This window comes from Pelophylax lessonae (assembly GCF_965119305.1).
Source record: "Pelophylax lessonae genome assembly, chromosome: 4".
Classification (NCBI taxonomy): domain Eukaryota; kingdom Metazoa; phylum Chordata; class Amphibia; order Anura; family Ranidae; genus Pelophylax; species Pelophylax lessonae.
In genome coordinates, this window is record NC_138771.1 from 665,116,064 (window position 1) to 665,131,313 (window position 15,250).

Below are 15,250 nucleotides of genomic sequence, written 5' to 3' on the forward strand. Positions count from 1 at the left end.
TCACAGGAGACAGTGAGAAGACCTCCTTCACAGGAGACAGTGAGAAGACCTCCTTCACAGGAGACAGTAAGAAGACCTTCTTCGCAGGAGACAGTGAGAAGACCTCCTTCACAGGAGACAGCGAGAAGACCTCCTTCACAGGAGACAGTTAGAAGATCTCCTTCACAGGAGATAGTGAGAAGACCTCCTTCTCAGGAGACAGTGAGAAGATCTCCTTCACAGGAGACAGTAAGAAGATCTCCTTCACAGGATACAGTGAGAAGATCTCCTTCACAGGAGATAGTGAGAAGACCTCCTTCGCAGGAGACAGTGAGAAGACCTCCTTCACAGGAGACAGTGAGAAGACCTCCTTCACAGGAGACAGTGAGAAGACCTCCTTCGCAGGAGACAGTGAGAAGACCTCCTTCACAGGAGACAGTGAGAAGACCTCCTTCACAGGAGACAGTAAGAAGACCTTCTTCGCAGGAGACAGTGAGAAGACCTCCTTCACAGGAGACAGCGAGAAGACCTCCTTCACAGGAGACAGTTAGAGGACCTCATTTGCAGGAGACAGTGAGAAGACCTTCTTCGCAGGAGACAGTGAGAAGACCTCCTTCACAGGAGACAGTGAGAAGACCTCCTTCACAGGAGACAGTTAGAAGACCTCCTTCACAGGAGACAGTTAGAAGATCTCCTTCACAGGAGACAGTGAGAATATCTCCTTCACTGGAAACATTGAGAAGACCTCCTTCAAAGGAGACAGTGAGAATACCTCCTTCACAGGGGACAGAGAGAAGTCCTCCTTCACAGGAGACAGTGAGAAGACCTCCTTCACAGGAGACAGTGAGAAGACCTCCTTCACAGGAGACAGTGAGAAGACCTCCTTCACAGGATACAGTGAGAAGACCTCCTTCACAGGAGACAGTGAGAAGACCTCCTTCACAGGAGACAGTGAGAAGACCTCCTTCACAGGAGATAGTGAGAAGATCTCCTTCACAGGAGACAGTGAGAAGATCTCCTTCACAGGAGGCAGTGAGAAGATCTCCTTCACAGGAGACAGTGAGAAGACCTCCTTTGCAGGAGACAGTGAGAAAACCTCCTTTGCAGGAGACAGTGAGAAGACCTCCTTCACAGGAGACAGTGAGAAGACCTCCTTCACAGGAGACAGTGAGAAGACCTCCTTCACAGGAGACAGTGAGAAGACCTCCTTCACAGGAGACAGTAAGAAGACCTTCTTCGCAGGAGACAGTGAGAAGACCTCCTTCACAGGAGACAGCGAGAAGACCTTCTTCACAGGAGACAGTTAGAAGATCTCCTTCACAGGAGATAGTGAGAAGACCTCCTTCTCAGGAGACAGTGAGAAGATCTCCTTCTCAGGAGACAGTGAGAAGATCTCCTTCACAGGAGACAGTGAGAAGACCTCCTTTACAACAAAAAGTGAGAAGACCTCCTTTTCAGGAGACAGCAAGAAGACCTCCTTTGCAGGAGATAGTAAGAAGACCTTCTTCGCAGGAGACAGTAAGAAGACCTCCTTCGCAGGAGACAGTAAGAAGACCTCCTTCGCAAGAGACAGTAAGAAGACCTCCTTCACAGGAAACAATGATAAGACCTCATTCACAGGAGACAGTGAAAAGACCTCCTTCACAGGAGACAGTGAGAAGACCTCCTTCACAGGAGACAGTGAGAAGACCACCTTCACAGGAGACAGTGAGAAGACCTCCTTCACAGGAGATAGTGAGAAGACCTCCTTCTCAGGAGACAGTGAGAAGATCTCCTTCACAGGAGACAGTGATTAGACCTCATTCACAGGAGACAGTGAGAAGACCTCCTTCACAGGATACAGTGAGAAGACCTCCTTCACAGGAGATAGTGAGAAGACCTCCTTCACAGGAGACAGTGAGAAGACCTCCTTCACAGGAGACAGTGAGAAGAACTCCTTCACAGGAGACAGTAAGAAGACCTTCTTCGCAGGAGACAGTGAGAAGACCTCCTTCACAGGAGACAGTGAGAAGACCTCCTTCACAGGAGACAGTAAGAAGACCTTCTTCGCAGGAGACAGTGAGAAGACCTCCTTCACAGGAGACAGCGAGAAGACCTCCTTCACAGGAGACAGTTAGAAGATCTCCTTCACAGGAGATAGTGAGAAGACCTCCTTCTCAGGAGACAGTGAGAAGATCTCCTTCACAGGAGACAGTGAGAAGACCTCATTCACAGGAGACAGTAAGAAGACCTTCTTCGCAGGAGACAGTGAGAAGACCTCCTTCACAGGAGACAGTGAGAAGACCTCCTTCACAGGAGACAGTAAGAAGACCTTCTTCGCAGGAGACAGTGAGAAGACCTCCTTCACAGGAGACAGTGAGAAGACCTTCTTCGCAGGAGACAGTGAGAAGACCTCCTTCACAGGAGACAGTGAGAAGACCTCCTTCACAGGAGACAGTTAGAAGACCTCCTTCACAGGAGACAGTTAGAAGATCTCCTTCACAGGAGACAGTGAGAATATCTCCTTCACTGGAAACATTGAGAAGACCTCCTTCAAAGGAGACAGTGAGAATACCTCCTTCACAGGGGACAGAGAGAAGTCCTCCTTCACAGGAGACAGTGAGAAGACCTCCTTCACAGGAGACAGTGAGAAGACCTCCTTCACAGGAGACAGTGAGAAGACCTCCTTCACAGGATACAGTCAGAAGACCTCCTTCACAGGAGACAGTGAGAAGACCTCCTTCACAGGAGACAGTGAGAAGACCTCCTTCACAGGAGATAGTGAGAAGATCTCCTTCACAGGAGACAGTGAGAAGATCTCCTTCACAGGAGGCAGTGAGAAGATCTCCTTCACAGGAGACAGTGAGAAGACCTCCTTTGCAGGAGACAGTGAGAAAACCTCCTTTGCAGGAGACAGTGAGAAGACCTCCTTCACAGGAGACAGTGAGAAGACCTCCTTCACAGGAGACAGTGAGAAGACCTCCTTCACAGGAGACAGTGAGAAGACCTCCTTCACAGGAGACAGTAAGAAGACCTTCTTCGCAGGAGACAGTGAGAAGACCTCCTTCACAGGAGACAGCGAGAAGACCTTCTTCACAGGAGACAGTTAGAAGATCTCCTTCACAGGAGATAGTGAGAAGACCTCCTTCTCAGGAGACAGTGAGAAGATCTCCTTCTCAGGAGACAGTGAGAAGATCTCCTTCACAGGAGACAGTGAGAAGACCTCCTTTACAACAAAAAGTGAGAAGACCTCCTTTTCAGGAGACAGCAAGAAGACCTCCTTTGCAGGAGATAGTAAGAAGACCTTCTTCGCAGGAGACAGTAAGAAGACCTCCTTCGCAGGAGACAGTAAGAAGACCTCCTTCGCAAGAGACAGTAAGAAGACCTCCTTCACAGGAAACAATGATAAGACCTCATTCACAGGAGACAGTGAAAAGACCTCCTTCACAGGAGACAGTGAGAAGACCTCCTTCACAGGAGACAGTGAGAAGACCACCTTCACAGGAGACAGTGAGAAGACCTCCTTCACAGGAGATAGTGAGAAGACCTCCTTCTCAGGAGACAGTGAGAAGATCTCCTTCACAGGAGACAGTGATTAGACCTCATTCACAGGAGACAGTGAGAAGACCTCCTTCACAGGATACAGTGAGAAGACCTCCTTCACAGGAGATAGTGAGAAGACCTCCTTCACAGGAGACAGTGAGAAGACCTCCTTCACAGGAGACAGTGAGAAGAACTCCTTCACAGGAGACAGTAAGAAGACCTTCTTCGCAGGAGACAGTGAGAAGACCTCCTTCACAGGAGACAGTGAGAAGACCTCCTTCACAGGAGACAGTAAGAAGACCTTCTTCGCAGGAGACAGTGAGAAGACCTCCTTCACAGGAGACAGCGAGAAGACCTCCTTCACAGGAGACAGTTAGAAGATCTCCTTCACAGGAGATAGTGAGAAGACCTCCTTCTCAGGAGACAGTGAGAAGATCTCCTTCACAGGAGACAGTGAGAAGACCTCATTCACAGGAGACAGTAAGAAGATCTCCTTCACAGGATACAGTGAGAAGACCTCCTTCACAGGAGATAGTGAGAAGACCTCCTTCGCAGGAGACAGTGAGAAGACCTCCTTCACAGGAGACAGTGAGAAGACCTCCTTCACAGGAGACAGTGAGAAGACCTCCTTCGCAGGAGACAGTAAGAAGACCTCCTTCACAGGAGACAGCGAGAAGACCTCCTTCACAGGAGACAGCGAGAAGACCTCCTTCACAGGAGACAGTTAGAGGACCTCATTTGCAGGAGACAGTGAGAAGACCTTCTTCGCAGGAGACAGTGAGAAGACCTCCTTCACAGGAGACAGCGAGAAGACCTCCTTCACAGGAGACAGTTAGAAGATCTCCTTCACAGGAGACAGTGAGAAGACCTCCTTCACAGGAAACATTGAGAATACCTCCTTCACAGGGGACAGAGAGAATATCTCCTTCACAGGAAACATTGAGAAGACCTCCTTCAAAGGAGACAGTGAGAATACCTCCTTCACAGGGGACAGAGAGAAGTCCTCCTTCACAGGAGACAGTGAGAAGACCTCCTTCACAGGAGACAGTGAGAAGACCTCCTTCACAGGAGACAGTGAGAAGACCTCCTTCACAGGATACAGTGAGAAGACCTCCTTCACAGGAGACAGTGAGAAGACCTCCTTCACAGGAGACAGTGAGAAGACCTCCTTCACAGGAGATAGTGAGAAGATCTCCTTCACAGGAGACAGTGAGAAGATCTCCTTCACAGGAGGCAGTGAGAAGATCTCCTTCACAGGAGACAGTGAGAAGACCTCCTTTGCAGGAGACAGTGAGAAAACCTCCTTTGCAGGAGACAGTGAGAAGACCTCCTTCACAGGAGACAGTGAGAAGACCTCCTTCACAGGAGACAGTGAGAAGACCTCCTTCACAGGAGACAGTGAGAAGACCTCCTTCACAGGAGACAGTAAGAAGACCTTCTTCGCAGGAGACAGTGAGAAGACCTCCTTCACAGGAGACAGCGAGAAGACCTTCTTCACAGGAGACAGTTAGAAGATCTCCTTCACAGGAGATAGTGAGAAGACCTCCTTCTCAGGAGACAGTGAGAAGATCTCCTTCTCAGGAGACAGTGAGAAGATCTCCTTCACAGGAGACAGTGAGAAGACCTCCTTTACAACAAAAAGTGAGAAGACCTCCTTTTCAGGAGACAGCAAGAAGACCTCCTTTGCAGGAGATAGTAAGAAGACCTTCTTCGCAGGAGACAGTAAGAAGACCTCCTTCGCAGGAGACAGTAAGAAGACCTCCTTCGCAAGAGACAGTAAGAAGACCTCCTTCACAGGAGACAATGATAAGACCTCATTCACAGGAGACAGTGAGAAGACCTCCTTCACAGGAGACAGTGAGAAGACCTCCTTCACAGGAGACAGTGAGAAGACCACCTTCACAGGAGACAGTGAGAAGACCTCCTTCACAGGAGATAGTGAGAAGACCTCCTTCTCAGGAGACAGTGAGAAGATCTCCTTCACAGGAGACAGTGTTTAGACCTCATTCACAGGAGACAGTGAGAAGACCTCCTTCACAGGATACAGTGAGAAGACCTCCTTCACAGGAGATAGTGAGAAGACCTCCTTCACAGGAGACAGTGAGAAGACCTCCTTCACAGGAGACAGTGAGAAGAACTCCTTCACAGGAGACAGTAAGAAGACCTTCTTCGCAGGAGACAGTGAGAAGACCTCCTTCACAGGAGACAGTGAGAAGACCTCCTTCACAGGAGACAGTAAGAAGACCTTCTTCGCAGGAGACAGTGAGAAGACCTCCTTCACAGGAGACAGCGAGAAGACCTCCTTCACAGGAGACAGTTAGAAGATCTCCTTCACAGGAGATAGTGAGGAGACCTCCTTCTCAGGAGACAGTGAGAAGATCTCCTTCACAGGAGACAGTGAGAAGACCTCATTCACAGGAGACAGTAAGAAGATCTCCTTCACAGGATACAGTGAGAAGACCTCCTTCACAGGAGATAGTGAGAAGACCTCCTTCGCAGGAGACAGTGAGAAGACCTCCTTCACAGGAGACAGTGAGAAGACCTCCTTCACAGGAGACAGCGAGAAGACCTCCTTCGCAGGAGACAGTGAGAAGACCTCCTTCACAGGAGACAGTGAGAAGACCTCCTTCACAGGAGACAGTGAGAAGACCTCCTTCGCAGGAGACAGTAAGAATACCTCCTTCACAGGAGACAGCGAGAAGACCTCCTTCACAGGAGACAGCGAGAAGACCTCCTTCACAGGAGACAGCGAGAAGACCTCATTTGCAGGAGACAGTGAGAAGACCTTCTTCGCATGAGACAGTGAGAAGACCTCCTTCACAGGAGACAGCGAGAAGACCTCCTTCACAGGAGACAGTTAGAAGATCTCCTTCACAGGAGACAGTGAGAATATCTCCTTCACAGGAAACAGTGAGAAGACCTCCTTCAAAGGAGACAGTGAGAATACCTCCTTCACAGGGGACAGAGAGAAGTCCTCCTTCACAGGAGACAGTGAGAAGACCTCCTTCACAGGAGACAGTGAGAAGACCTCCTTCACAGGAGACAGTGAGAAGATCTCCTTCACAGGATACAGTGAGAAGACCTCCTTCACAGGAGGCAGTGAGAAGATCTCCTTCACAGGAGGCAGTGAGAAGATCTCCTTCACAGGAGACAGTGAGAAGATCTCCTTCACAGGAGGCAGTAAGAAGACCTCCTTCACAGGAGACAGTGGGAAGACCTTTGCGGAAGCCAGTGAGAAGACGTTCTTCCTTCGCAGGAGACAGTGAGTAAACTTCCTTTGCAGGAGACAGTGAGGAGACCTCCTTTGCAGGAGACAGGAGACCTCCTTCGCAGGAGACAGTGAGAGGACCTCATTTGCAGGAGACAGTGAGAAGACCTCCTTCGCAGGAGACAGTGAGTAGACCTCCTTCGCAGGAGACAGTGAGTAGACCTCCTTCGCAGGAGATAGTAAGAAGACCTCCTTTTCAGGAGACAGTTAGGAGACCTCCTTCACAGGAGACAGTGAGAGGACCTCATTTGCAGGAGACAGTGAGGAGACCTCCTTCACAGGAGACAGTGAGGAGACCTCCTTCACAGGAGACAGTGAGGAGACCTCCTTCACAGGAGACAGTGAGGAGACCTCCTTCACAGGAGACAGTGAGAAAACCTCCTTTTCAGGAGACAGTAAGAAGACCTCCTTCGCAGGAGAAAGTGAGGAGACCTCCTTCGCAGGAGAAAGTGAGTGACCTCCTTCGCAGTAGACAGTAAAAAGACCTCCTTCGCAGTAGACAGTAAGAAGACCTCCTTCACAGGAGATAGTGAGAAGACCTTCTTCGCAGGAGACAGTGAGAAGACCTCCTTCACAGGAGACAGTGAGAAGACCTCCTTCGCAGGAGATAGTGAGAAGACCTCCTTCACAGGAGGCAGTGAGAAGACCTCATTCACAGGAGACAGTAAGAAGACCTCCTTCATAGGAGACAGTAAGAAGACCTCCTTCGCAGGAGACAGTGAGAGGATCTCATTTGCAGGAGACAGTGAGAAGACCTCCTTCACAGGAGACAGTGAGAAGACCTCCTTCGCAGGAGATAGTGAGAAGACCTCCTTCACAGGAGGCAGTGAGAAGACCTCCTTCACAGGAGACAGTAAGAAGACCTCCTTCATAGGAGACAGTAAGAAGACCTCCTTCGCAGGAGACAGTGAGAGGATCTCATTTGCAGGAGACAGTGAGAATACCTAATTTGCAAGATGATGCTTCCAGAAAAAACGCCCCCTCCTCCTGAGGAGGAGCCCCCAGGTAGGTGACACAGTGGATATAATAAGGCAAACAAGGCTTTTCTTATAGGGTAGAAAAATAGAAAGTTTATTGAATATAAAAAAAAAAGTAAAAGCAATGTATCAAAATTTCTCTGTAGAGTAGTTGTGCAGTGTATCACACCAACACCAATCACCAAATAAAAACTTGTCACAATTGAAAAATCCAAATATCAGTGTTTATATGTGACAGTTATGGCAGCGTAGAACACGGCACCAATGAACAATAAGTATGGAAGCAGAAATAAATGGAAAATATAAGCCCCAGGGCTCACACTCAATGATAACTAAACTCTGAATTAACCACGACCCCTGTCGCAGATGTATGCAGCTGTTTCAGTCCTCAATAGCTAGCAGTAGTGCAATATGTTGGTATGGTATGCATTGTAGCCATAATATGAGGATGCTATTGGTTGTAGGTTATAGTTGTTGCAGAGTCTATATATATGTGAATGTAGAAGAGACCCTGTATGGGTAATTAATCACATAATATAGGTACATAGGCAGTCACTGTCCCTCTATTCACATTCCTCACCTGCTGCAACACGAAAAAGTCAAAGTATAACAGATGAATAGTCACTGGTTGGACTGGTTAACCCTGTTAGCTTCCATGATAGGAGTCAGTAAAACAATACTGTTTGCAGGTGTCATTGTAACCACATTAGATGGGGCGAGCCAATCTTACCATATCGAACAGCTTCCAGAGTACCGTCATACCTTCAGCTGTGGGACACCATCAGGTCTATAATTGGCTCCAGCTCCCTCTTTACATATCTTCAGGTTACTGTTGACAAAAGTGATGAGGCATAGGTGGTCATCTGTGCTAACAAAGAGGTTTTCTGTTCTAATAGTTGTTACTGCGAGTGTCCACTTGCCAGCCCCCAGCAATGGCGTGACACTGCAACTCCCGTCTGGGGGGTCGGTGAGGGCTCCAAGGTTCCAAGACTTTCCTGCTGATACTGTTGAATCCAAGGGGGCATGGATTGACGACGTCACCAGTTTCCTGGAGACAGAAAAAGGCCTCCTTTACAAGAGACAGTGAGAAGATCTCCTTCACAGGAAACAGTAAAAAATACTTCCTTCATAGGCGACAGTAAGATGACTTCCATCACAAGAGACAGTGAAAAGATCTCCTCCCCAGGAGACAGTAAGATGACCTCCTTCACAGGAGACAGTTAGAAGACCTCCTTTACACGAGATAGTAAGAAGACCTCCTTCACAGGGGAAAGTAAGAAGACTTACTTCACAAGAGACAGTAAGAAGACTTCCTTTGCAGGAGATAGTGAGAAGACCTCCTTCACAGGAGATAGTAAGAAGACCTCCTTCACAGGGGACAGTAAGAAAACATCCTTCGAAGGAGATAGTGAGAATACCTCCTTCACGGGAGACAAGAGGAAGACCTCCTTCGCAAGAGATAGCGAGAAGACCTCCTTAGCAGGAGACAGTGAGAAGACCCCCATTCACAGGAGATAGTAAAAAGACTTCCTTCACAAGAGACAGTAGGAAGATCTCCTTTGCAGGAGATAGTGAGAAGACCTCCTTCGCAAGAAACAGTAAGAATACTTCCTTCACAGGAGAAAGTGAGAAGACCTCCTTCACAAGAGACAGTGAGAAGACCTCCTCCACAGGAGACAGAAAGAAGACCTCCTTCACAGGAGACAGTGAGAAGACCTCCTTCACAAGAGACAGTGAGAAGACCTCCTCCACAGGAGACAGAAAGAAGACCTCCTTCACAGGAGACAGAAAGAAGACCTCCTTCACAGGAGATAGTAAGAATACCTCCTTCACAAGAGACAGTAAGAAGACTTCCTTCGTAGGAAACAGTGAGAAGATCTCCTCCATATGAGACAGTAAGAAGGCTTTCTTCACAAGAGACAATAAGAAGACCTCCTTCACAGGAGACGGTGAGAAGACCTCCTTCAGAGGTGACAGTAAGAAGACTTCCTTTGCAGGAGACAGAGAGAAGACCTCCTTCACAGGAGACAGCGAGAAGACCTCCTTCACAGGAGATAGTAAGAATACCTCCTTCACAAGAGACAGTAAGAAGACTTCCTTCATAGGAAACAGTGAGAAGATCTCCTCCACATGAGACAGTAAGAAGACCTCCTTCGGTGGTGACAGTAATACTTCCTTCACAATTCACATTTCACATTGGTGAAATGTTGAGGGGACACACGGGAAACATTTAGCTGCCATTGTGCCCTTGCTGGGTCTCTCTGTACCTTTAATTAGGGGGAAGGGACTCCCTCCAGGCGGAGCTGCCGTTCAACTATGCTACTGTTATATGTGCTCCAATTTCAGAGACTCTCAAAATTATAGAGTTAGGACTGCAGTATACTGGGGTGCCATGATGTTGCCTCTGCAGTTTACATGTATATTTGCAAATGTGTGTGACTTAACACCTTACATCTAATAGGGAACAGGAGGTATGAGGGCTCTGATCATTACATGTTTTATTATATACTTTCATTTTCTTTACAGAGTCTAGAGGAGCCTTTCCCAACCTTTTTACCATTGGGGAACCCTTAAAATATATTTCAGGTCTCTGGGGACCCCTGGTGAAACCAAATAATTGGAGGTCAGGTGGAAAAATGTCCCTAACTTAGGTGGCCAGTAGGAAGAATGCCCCTTACATAGGTTGCAGGGGGAAAAATATGTCTTATATACAGTAGGGGGCCAGTGGTAAAAATGCCCCTGGCACTGGTGGTCAGAATGCTACTATTACAGCAACCAAAAAAGATCCCTGGTGTCAGGCTAATGGCTCTGCCAAGTGGGGTTGGCTTTAGAGTTCTGCAAGCACAGTCAAATATGAGGTCAATTAGCCAAAGCTCAAGGAACCCATATCAACCTTTGAAGGAACCCTAGGGCTCCATGAAAGTAGTAAAAAGAAAAGGTGAGAAGGAAAGAGATTGTTACAAATAATTTACAGCAGACATCATGAAACGGTGAACCGCGGTTTGCATCCGGACCAACTCACTGTCCACATCCGGACTGCCACAGTCCCCCCATTTAGAAGTCTCTTGTGCCCTGCAGCCATCACCGCTGCCATCCTCGTAGCCCACAGCGGGAGGCATGACAGTTCTGGACAGAGGGTTTGCTTCTCAAGTTCACAGGCAGATGGTTAGTTGCTAGGGCAGTCCTAGCAACCAATCACCAGCTTGCAGCTCCCATCCTCTGCCCAGTCTCATTCTCACATGTCTGTGAGGACAATAGGGTGGTCTAGAACAGTAAGGGGGGCTGCGAACAATTATGGGGGGCTGAGTACTGTAATGTGGGGGGGGGGGGGGTTTAAGACAGTAATGGGGGAAGCTGAGGGCAGTAATGGGGAGGCTGAGGACAATTATGGGGGGCTGAGGTCAGTAATGTGAGGGGGGCTAAGGGCAAAAATGTGAGGGGATAAGTACAGTAATGTGAGGGGTGGGGGCAAAGGACAGTAATATGAGGGGGGGGGGCTGGGGACAGTAATGTGGAGGGCTGAGCAGGGCCGTCTTTGAAATTGAATGGACTCTGGGCAAATATTTTCTTGGGCCCTCCCAAATCCACTTATCAACTATTTGCAGGCAGTGCGGGCTCAAGGGGCAGCTGCTTTGGGCCCCACATCAATGACTGGGCCCAGGGCAGCTGCCCCTTTTGCCCTGTGTTAAAGATGGCCCTGGGGCTGAGGACAGTAATATGAGGGGGGATGAAGATAGTAATGACGGGGGGGGGGCTGAGGACCGCAATGTGAGGGGGGGGGGCTAAGGACATCAATAAGCAATATGATGAGTGGGTAAGGACAGTAATGTGAGGGTGGGCTGAGGACAGTAATGTAAAGAGGGGATTTTGATGTGAAGGGGAAAAAACTGTGATGTAAAAAAAGGGGACTGTGATATGAGGCTCAGTTCAGATCTGTGCATGCATATTTGTGCATGCACGTCGCAGGCAGCCCTTTAATTTTAAAGGACTGCCCTAACTGTGTAGAAGGCAGGGAAAGAAGTCCTGAACCTTTAGTTTAAAATCACACCACACCAAGCCATATGGTGCTTCAACACCATGTTGTTTAGTGCGTGCGAACATGTGCCATAGGTGTAAATTTGTGGGGTTGCTTTTAAGAATTAATGGCACCCCTTCACATCTGCTAAGTGCAGCCCCTTTCTCTATAGCTTGGGAACACGTTCGATTTTGCGTATGTTCTTCAGCCACAGAGATGTGAACCTTGCCCAAGAGGAAAGGGGGCTGTGAGGGTCGAGTCATCACACGAAGATGTGATTCAGACCTCTGGTGAAAGGATATTTTACTGACTGGACCTCCCTGTTTTTTAATTCAGTACCCCTGAGTTACAGAGATTAGTGGAACTTGTAGCAGACTATTGGAAGTGGCCAGAGTAAAAGGTGAATGGGAATGTCTTGGCTTCCATAAAGAATTGAGTTTGAAGGTGTCAACCATTCACTACAGCTGGAGAGCTTGGCAGAAGAAAAAAGGAGAGAACATTTGATGAAATAGGGATGACGTAAAGGAATACTCTTACTCTTCATTTTCTGGATCTCCTCTGCTTGTTTTCCCACGTCTCCCACAACAGTTGGAACATTCTTGGAAGGAAGCCCTGTAATACACAGAGAACCAGTTCATCCCAGTCTTCCAAAGGGTTAATTCTGTGTTAGGGATTGGGTTAAGTAAGTGTAAAGCCCCCTACACACGAGTAGAAATTCGGCCGGGAAATTTCGTCCGACGACCGATCTGCCGATTTTCGGCTTGTTAGTATGGTGCTTCCGACAACCGACTCCGACTTTTCGGCCGAAAAAATCCTGGTGTGCAGGCTATATAATTTTTGTCGACCATCAAAACACGTCCGATTTTCATCTCATTAGTACAGATTTCGATGGGGAAAAAACTTATGAGCAAGACTAGGCATGCTCAGAGAAGAAAGAACACATAGAAAGCAATCCAACACATGACATCACTTCTGAAGTAGAATTCTGTCGTACGGGAAAATTCGTGTGCAGTCTAGAGCACATTCCAACCAACGGACACCACTCTGGACAAAAGATGGACGACCGTTCAGTGGAAATAAGTTGCGTGTGTACGAGGCTTAAGAGTCAGGGGTTAAGGGACCAAATGGAGTCAAATTTTGGAGGTTATGTTCAGGTGTTAAAGGGCTAGTGTCAAGTTTAAGGGTCAGCTCAAGCATAAGCGCATTGAGGAAGGTCACATTCTAAATGCTCATTTTAGAGGATAACTGATCCCCTGAACTCTATCCTTCCATGGCGTACCATTGAGTTCCTTCATTGATGTTTCCAGAGCAAACAGTTTCTTCATCACCTTGGAATCTGGGGGTAGGAGCATTCACACAGTGAGTAGACATAACCTCAACCACCCAGTGCCTCCCCTCCCCAAATGAGTTCCCTCTTACCATCCTGAGATAGCATGTTTTCTAAAGACTGCACCCCCATACTCAGATTCCTGAGCTTCACATCCATGTTCTGTTGCATGTCCTCCAGTCGTTGACCTACCACAGACAAAGAACTGATGTTTATTCCTAGCAAGTAGAAGGAGAGTTCCTCAAACTGGATCCAGTTTTGACTCCTACCATGACCCAGATCTCCATCTGTCTTTTCCTTTTTTCTATGTCATCCCAGAGTAACTGTATATCTAGAGCAGTTGGACACTTGTGCTCTGTGTACTGTGTGATGACATGGGGATGTTGATTCACAGCAGTCACCCAAAGCCTAAGATCAGTCCCCCCCCCCCCTTTACCACTGCCCCTTTTTTACCTGTGAGGGCCTTCATTGAGGTTTCCATGGTAGACAGCTTCTCTATCATCCTGGAACCTATGGGTAGAGAACATTCACAGGGTGAGTGGACATACCCTCCTTCAACCATTGTTGCCCTTCACACTCACTGGTGGTCCCTCTTACTATTCTCGGACAGATGGTCCACTCTGGAGCATATATCCATACTCAGTTTCTCAACCTTCATCTCCATGTTTTTCCTCATCTCATCCAGCCATTGACCTACAATGAAAACTGAGATTTTAACAAAAGCAAGCAATAATTAGGAAAGTAAATCCCTCAAACTACATTCACATTGGATCCACCAATGGTCACCCAGCTCACTAGGTGTATCTGCCTTTTTTTTTTTTTTGTTCTCCTCTGTAACTGTACATCTTGAGAAGGAAGGCATTGCATTTACGCAATTTCATTTCTTGTTACTAATGACATGTGAATTTAGAAAAATGGCAACCTGGGGCTGCAACGACGTGTTGACGTAGTCGACTACGTTAAACTACGAAAAATCGTCGACGTGCGTGAAAGGCGTTGACGCGTCAACACGTGACGTCACACGCCCCCTGGCCGGACTCGCCTACCGGGATACCAAGATACGGCCGGCCCGCAGCGCCGCTTTAAGCATTGCCGGCCAGGTGAAATCCCCCCCGGGCTCCGTCCACACCGATGTCGGAGACAAGAGGACCATTAATACCTGAGGAGCTGTTCAGGGTGAGCGCTGACCATCTCCAGCACCCCCGTAATCTGCCACAGCTTCTGCCGCAACACCTTCGCCATCCTCCCCGATCACCCAGGTACTCAGAGATGTCACATGTGCGGCGCTACACCGGATGTGTCCCTTCTAAACCCTTCCGTCCAGAAACTCAAACCCCCACAATTGAGTTCCGCATAGCAATGGTTGCTTCCACTTTCTGGTATTCACATTTTCCATTCCCTGCTATAAAATGGTCAGCCTCATTTGTTTTAAAAACCAAGTGAAAAAAAAGTTTACATTTTCTTTCAGGTTTGCTTTTGTTCGTATTAATAAAGTTGTGGTTGAAGTTTGAAACCAAGATGGCGGCTTGTACTGTACTGTGGCGGCTTGTAATGGTCTGTACTAGGTGGGAGGGCTTACTGAGGGGTCTGCACTGGGAGGGAGGGCTTACTAAGTGGTCTGTACTAGGTGGGAGGGCTTACTGAGGGGTCTGTACTGGGAGGGGGGCATACTAAGTGGTCTATACTAGGTGGGAGGGATTACTGTGGGGTCTGTACTGGGAGGAGGCTTACTGAGGGGTCTGTGCTGGAAGGGGGCTTACTGAGGGGTCTGTACTGGGAGGGGGGCTTACTGAGGGGTCTGTACTGGGAGGGGGGCTTACTGAGGGGTCTGTACTGGGAGGGGGCTTACTGAGGGGTCTGTACTGGGAGGGGGCTTACTGAGAGTTCTGTTCTGAAAGGGGGCTTACTGAGGGGTCTGTACTGGGAGGGGGGCTTACTGAGGGGTCTGTACTGGGAGGGGGGCTTACTGAGGGGTCTGTACTGAGAGGGGGGCTTACTAAGGGGTCTGTACTGGGAGGGGGCTTACTGAGGGGTCTGTACTGAGAGGGGGGCTTACTGAGGGGTCTGTATTAATTACAGGATTAATTAGCTAATCAAAAAAACACTCAATTAAGCAAAAAAAATAAAATAAAAATAATCGTTAGATTAGTCGACTAATCGTA

At 48.2% G+C, this 15,250-nt stretch overlaps 1 protein-coding gene across 1 annotated transcript in view; it reads right to left on the minus strand.

The window, feature by feature from the left end:
* LOC309554204 (uncharacterized protein) overlaps window positions 1-15,250 on the minus strand; it is an 88,682-nt gene that overhangs the window by 35,343 nt on the left and 38,089 nt on the right. Inside the window, exons 11-14 of the mRNA XM_082255838.1 lie at window positions 13,542-13,598; window positions 13,181-13,282; window positions 13,041-13,097; window positions 12,299-12,373 (exon numbers count right to left, since the gene is read on the minus strand). Of these exons, the coding sequence (XP_082111964.1) occupies window positions 12,299-12,373; window positions 13,041-13,097; window positions 13,181-13,282; window positions 13,542-13,598 (291 nt within the window). The remainder of the gene's footprint in view (window positions 1-12,298; window positions 12,374-13,040; window positions 13,098-13,180; window positions 13,283-13,541; window positions 13,599-15,250) is intronic.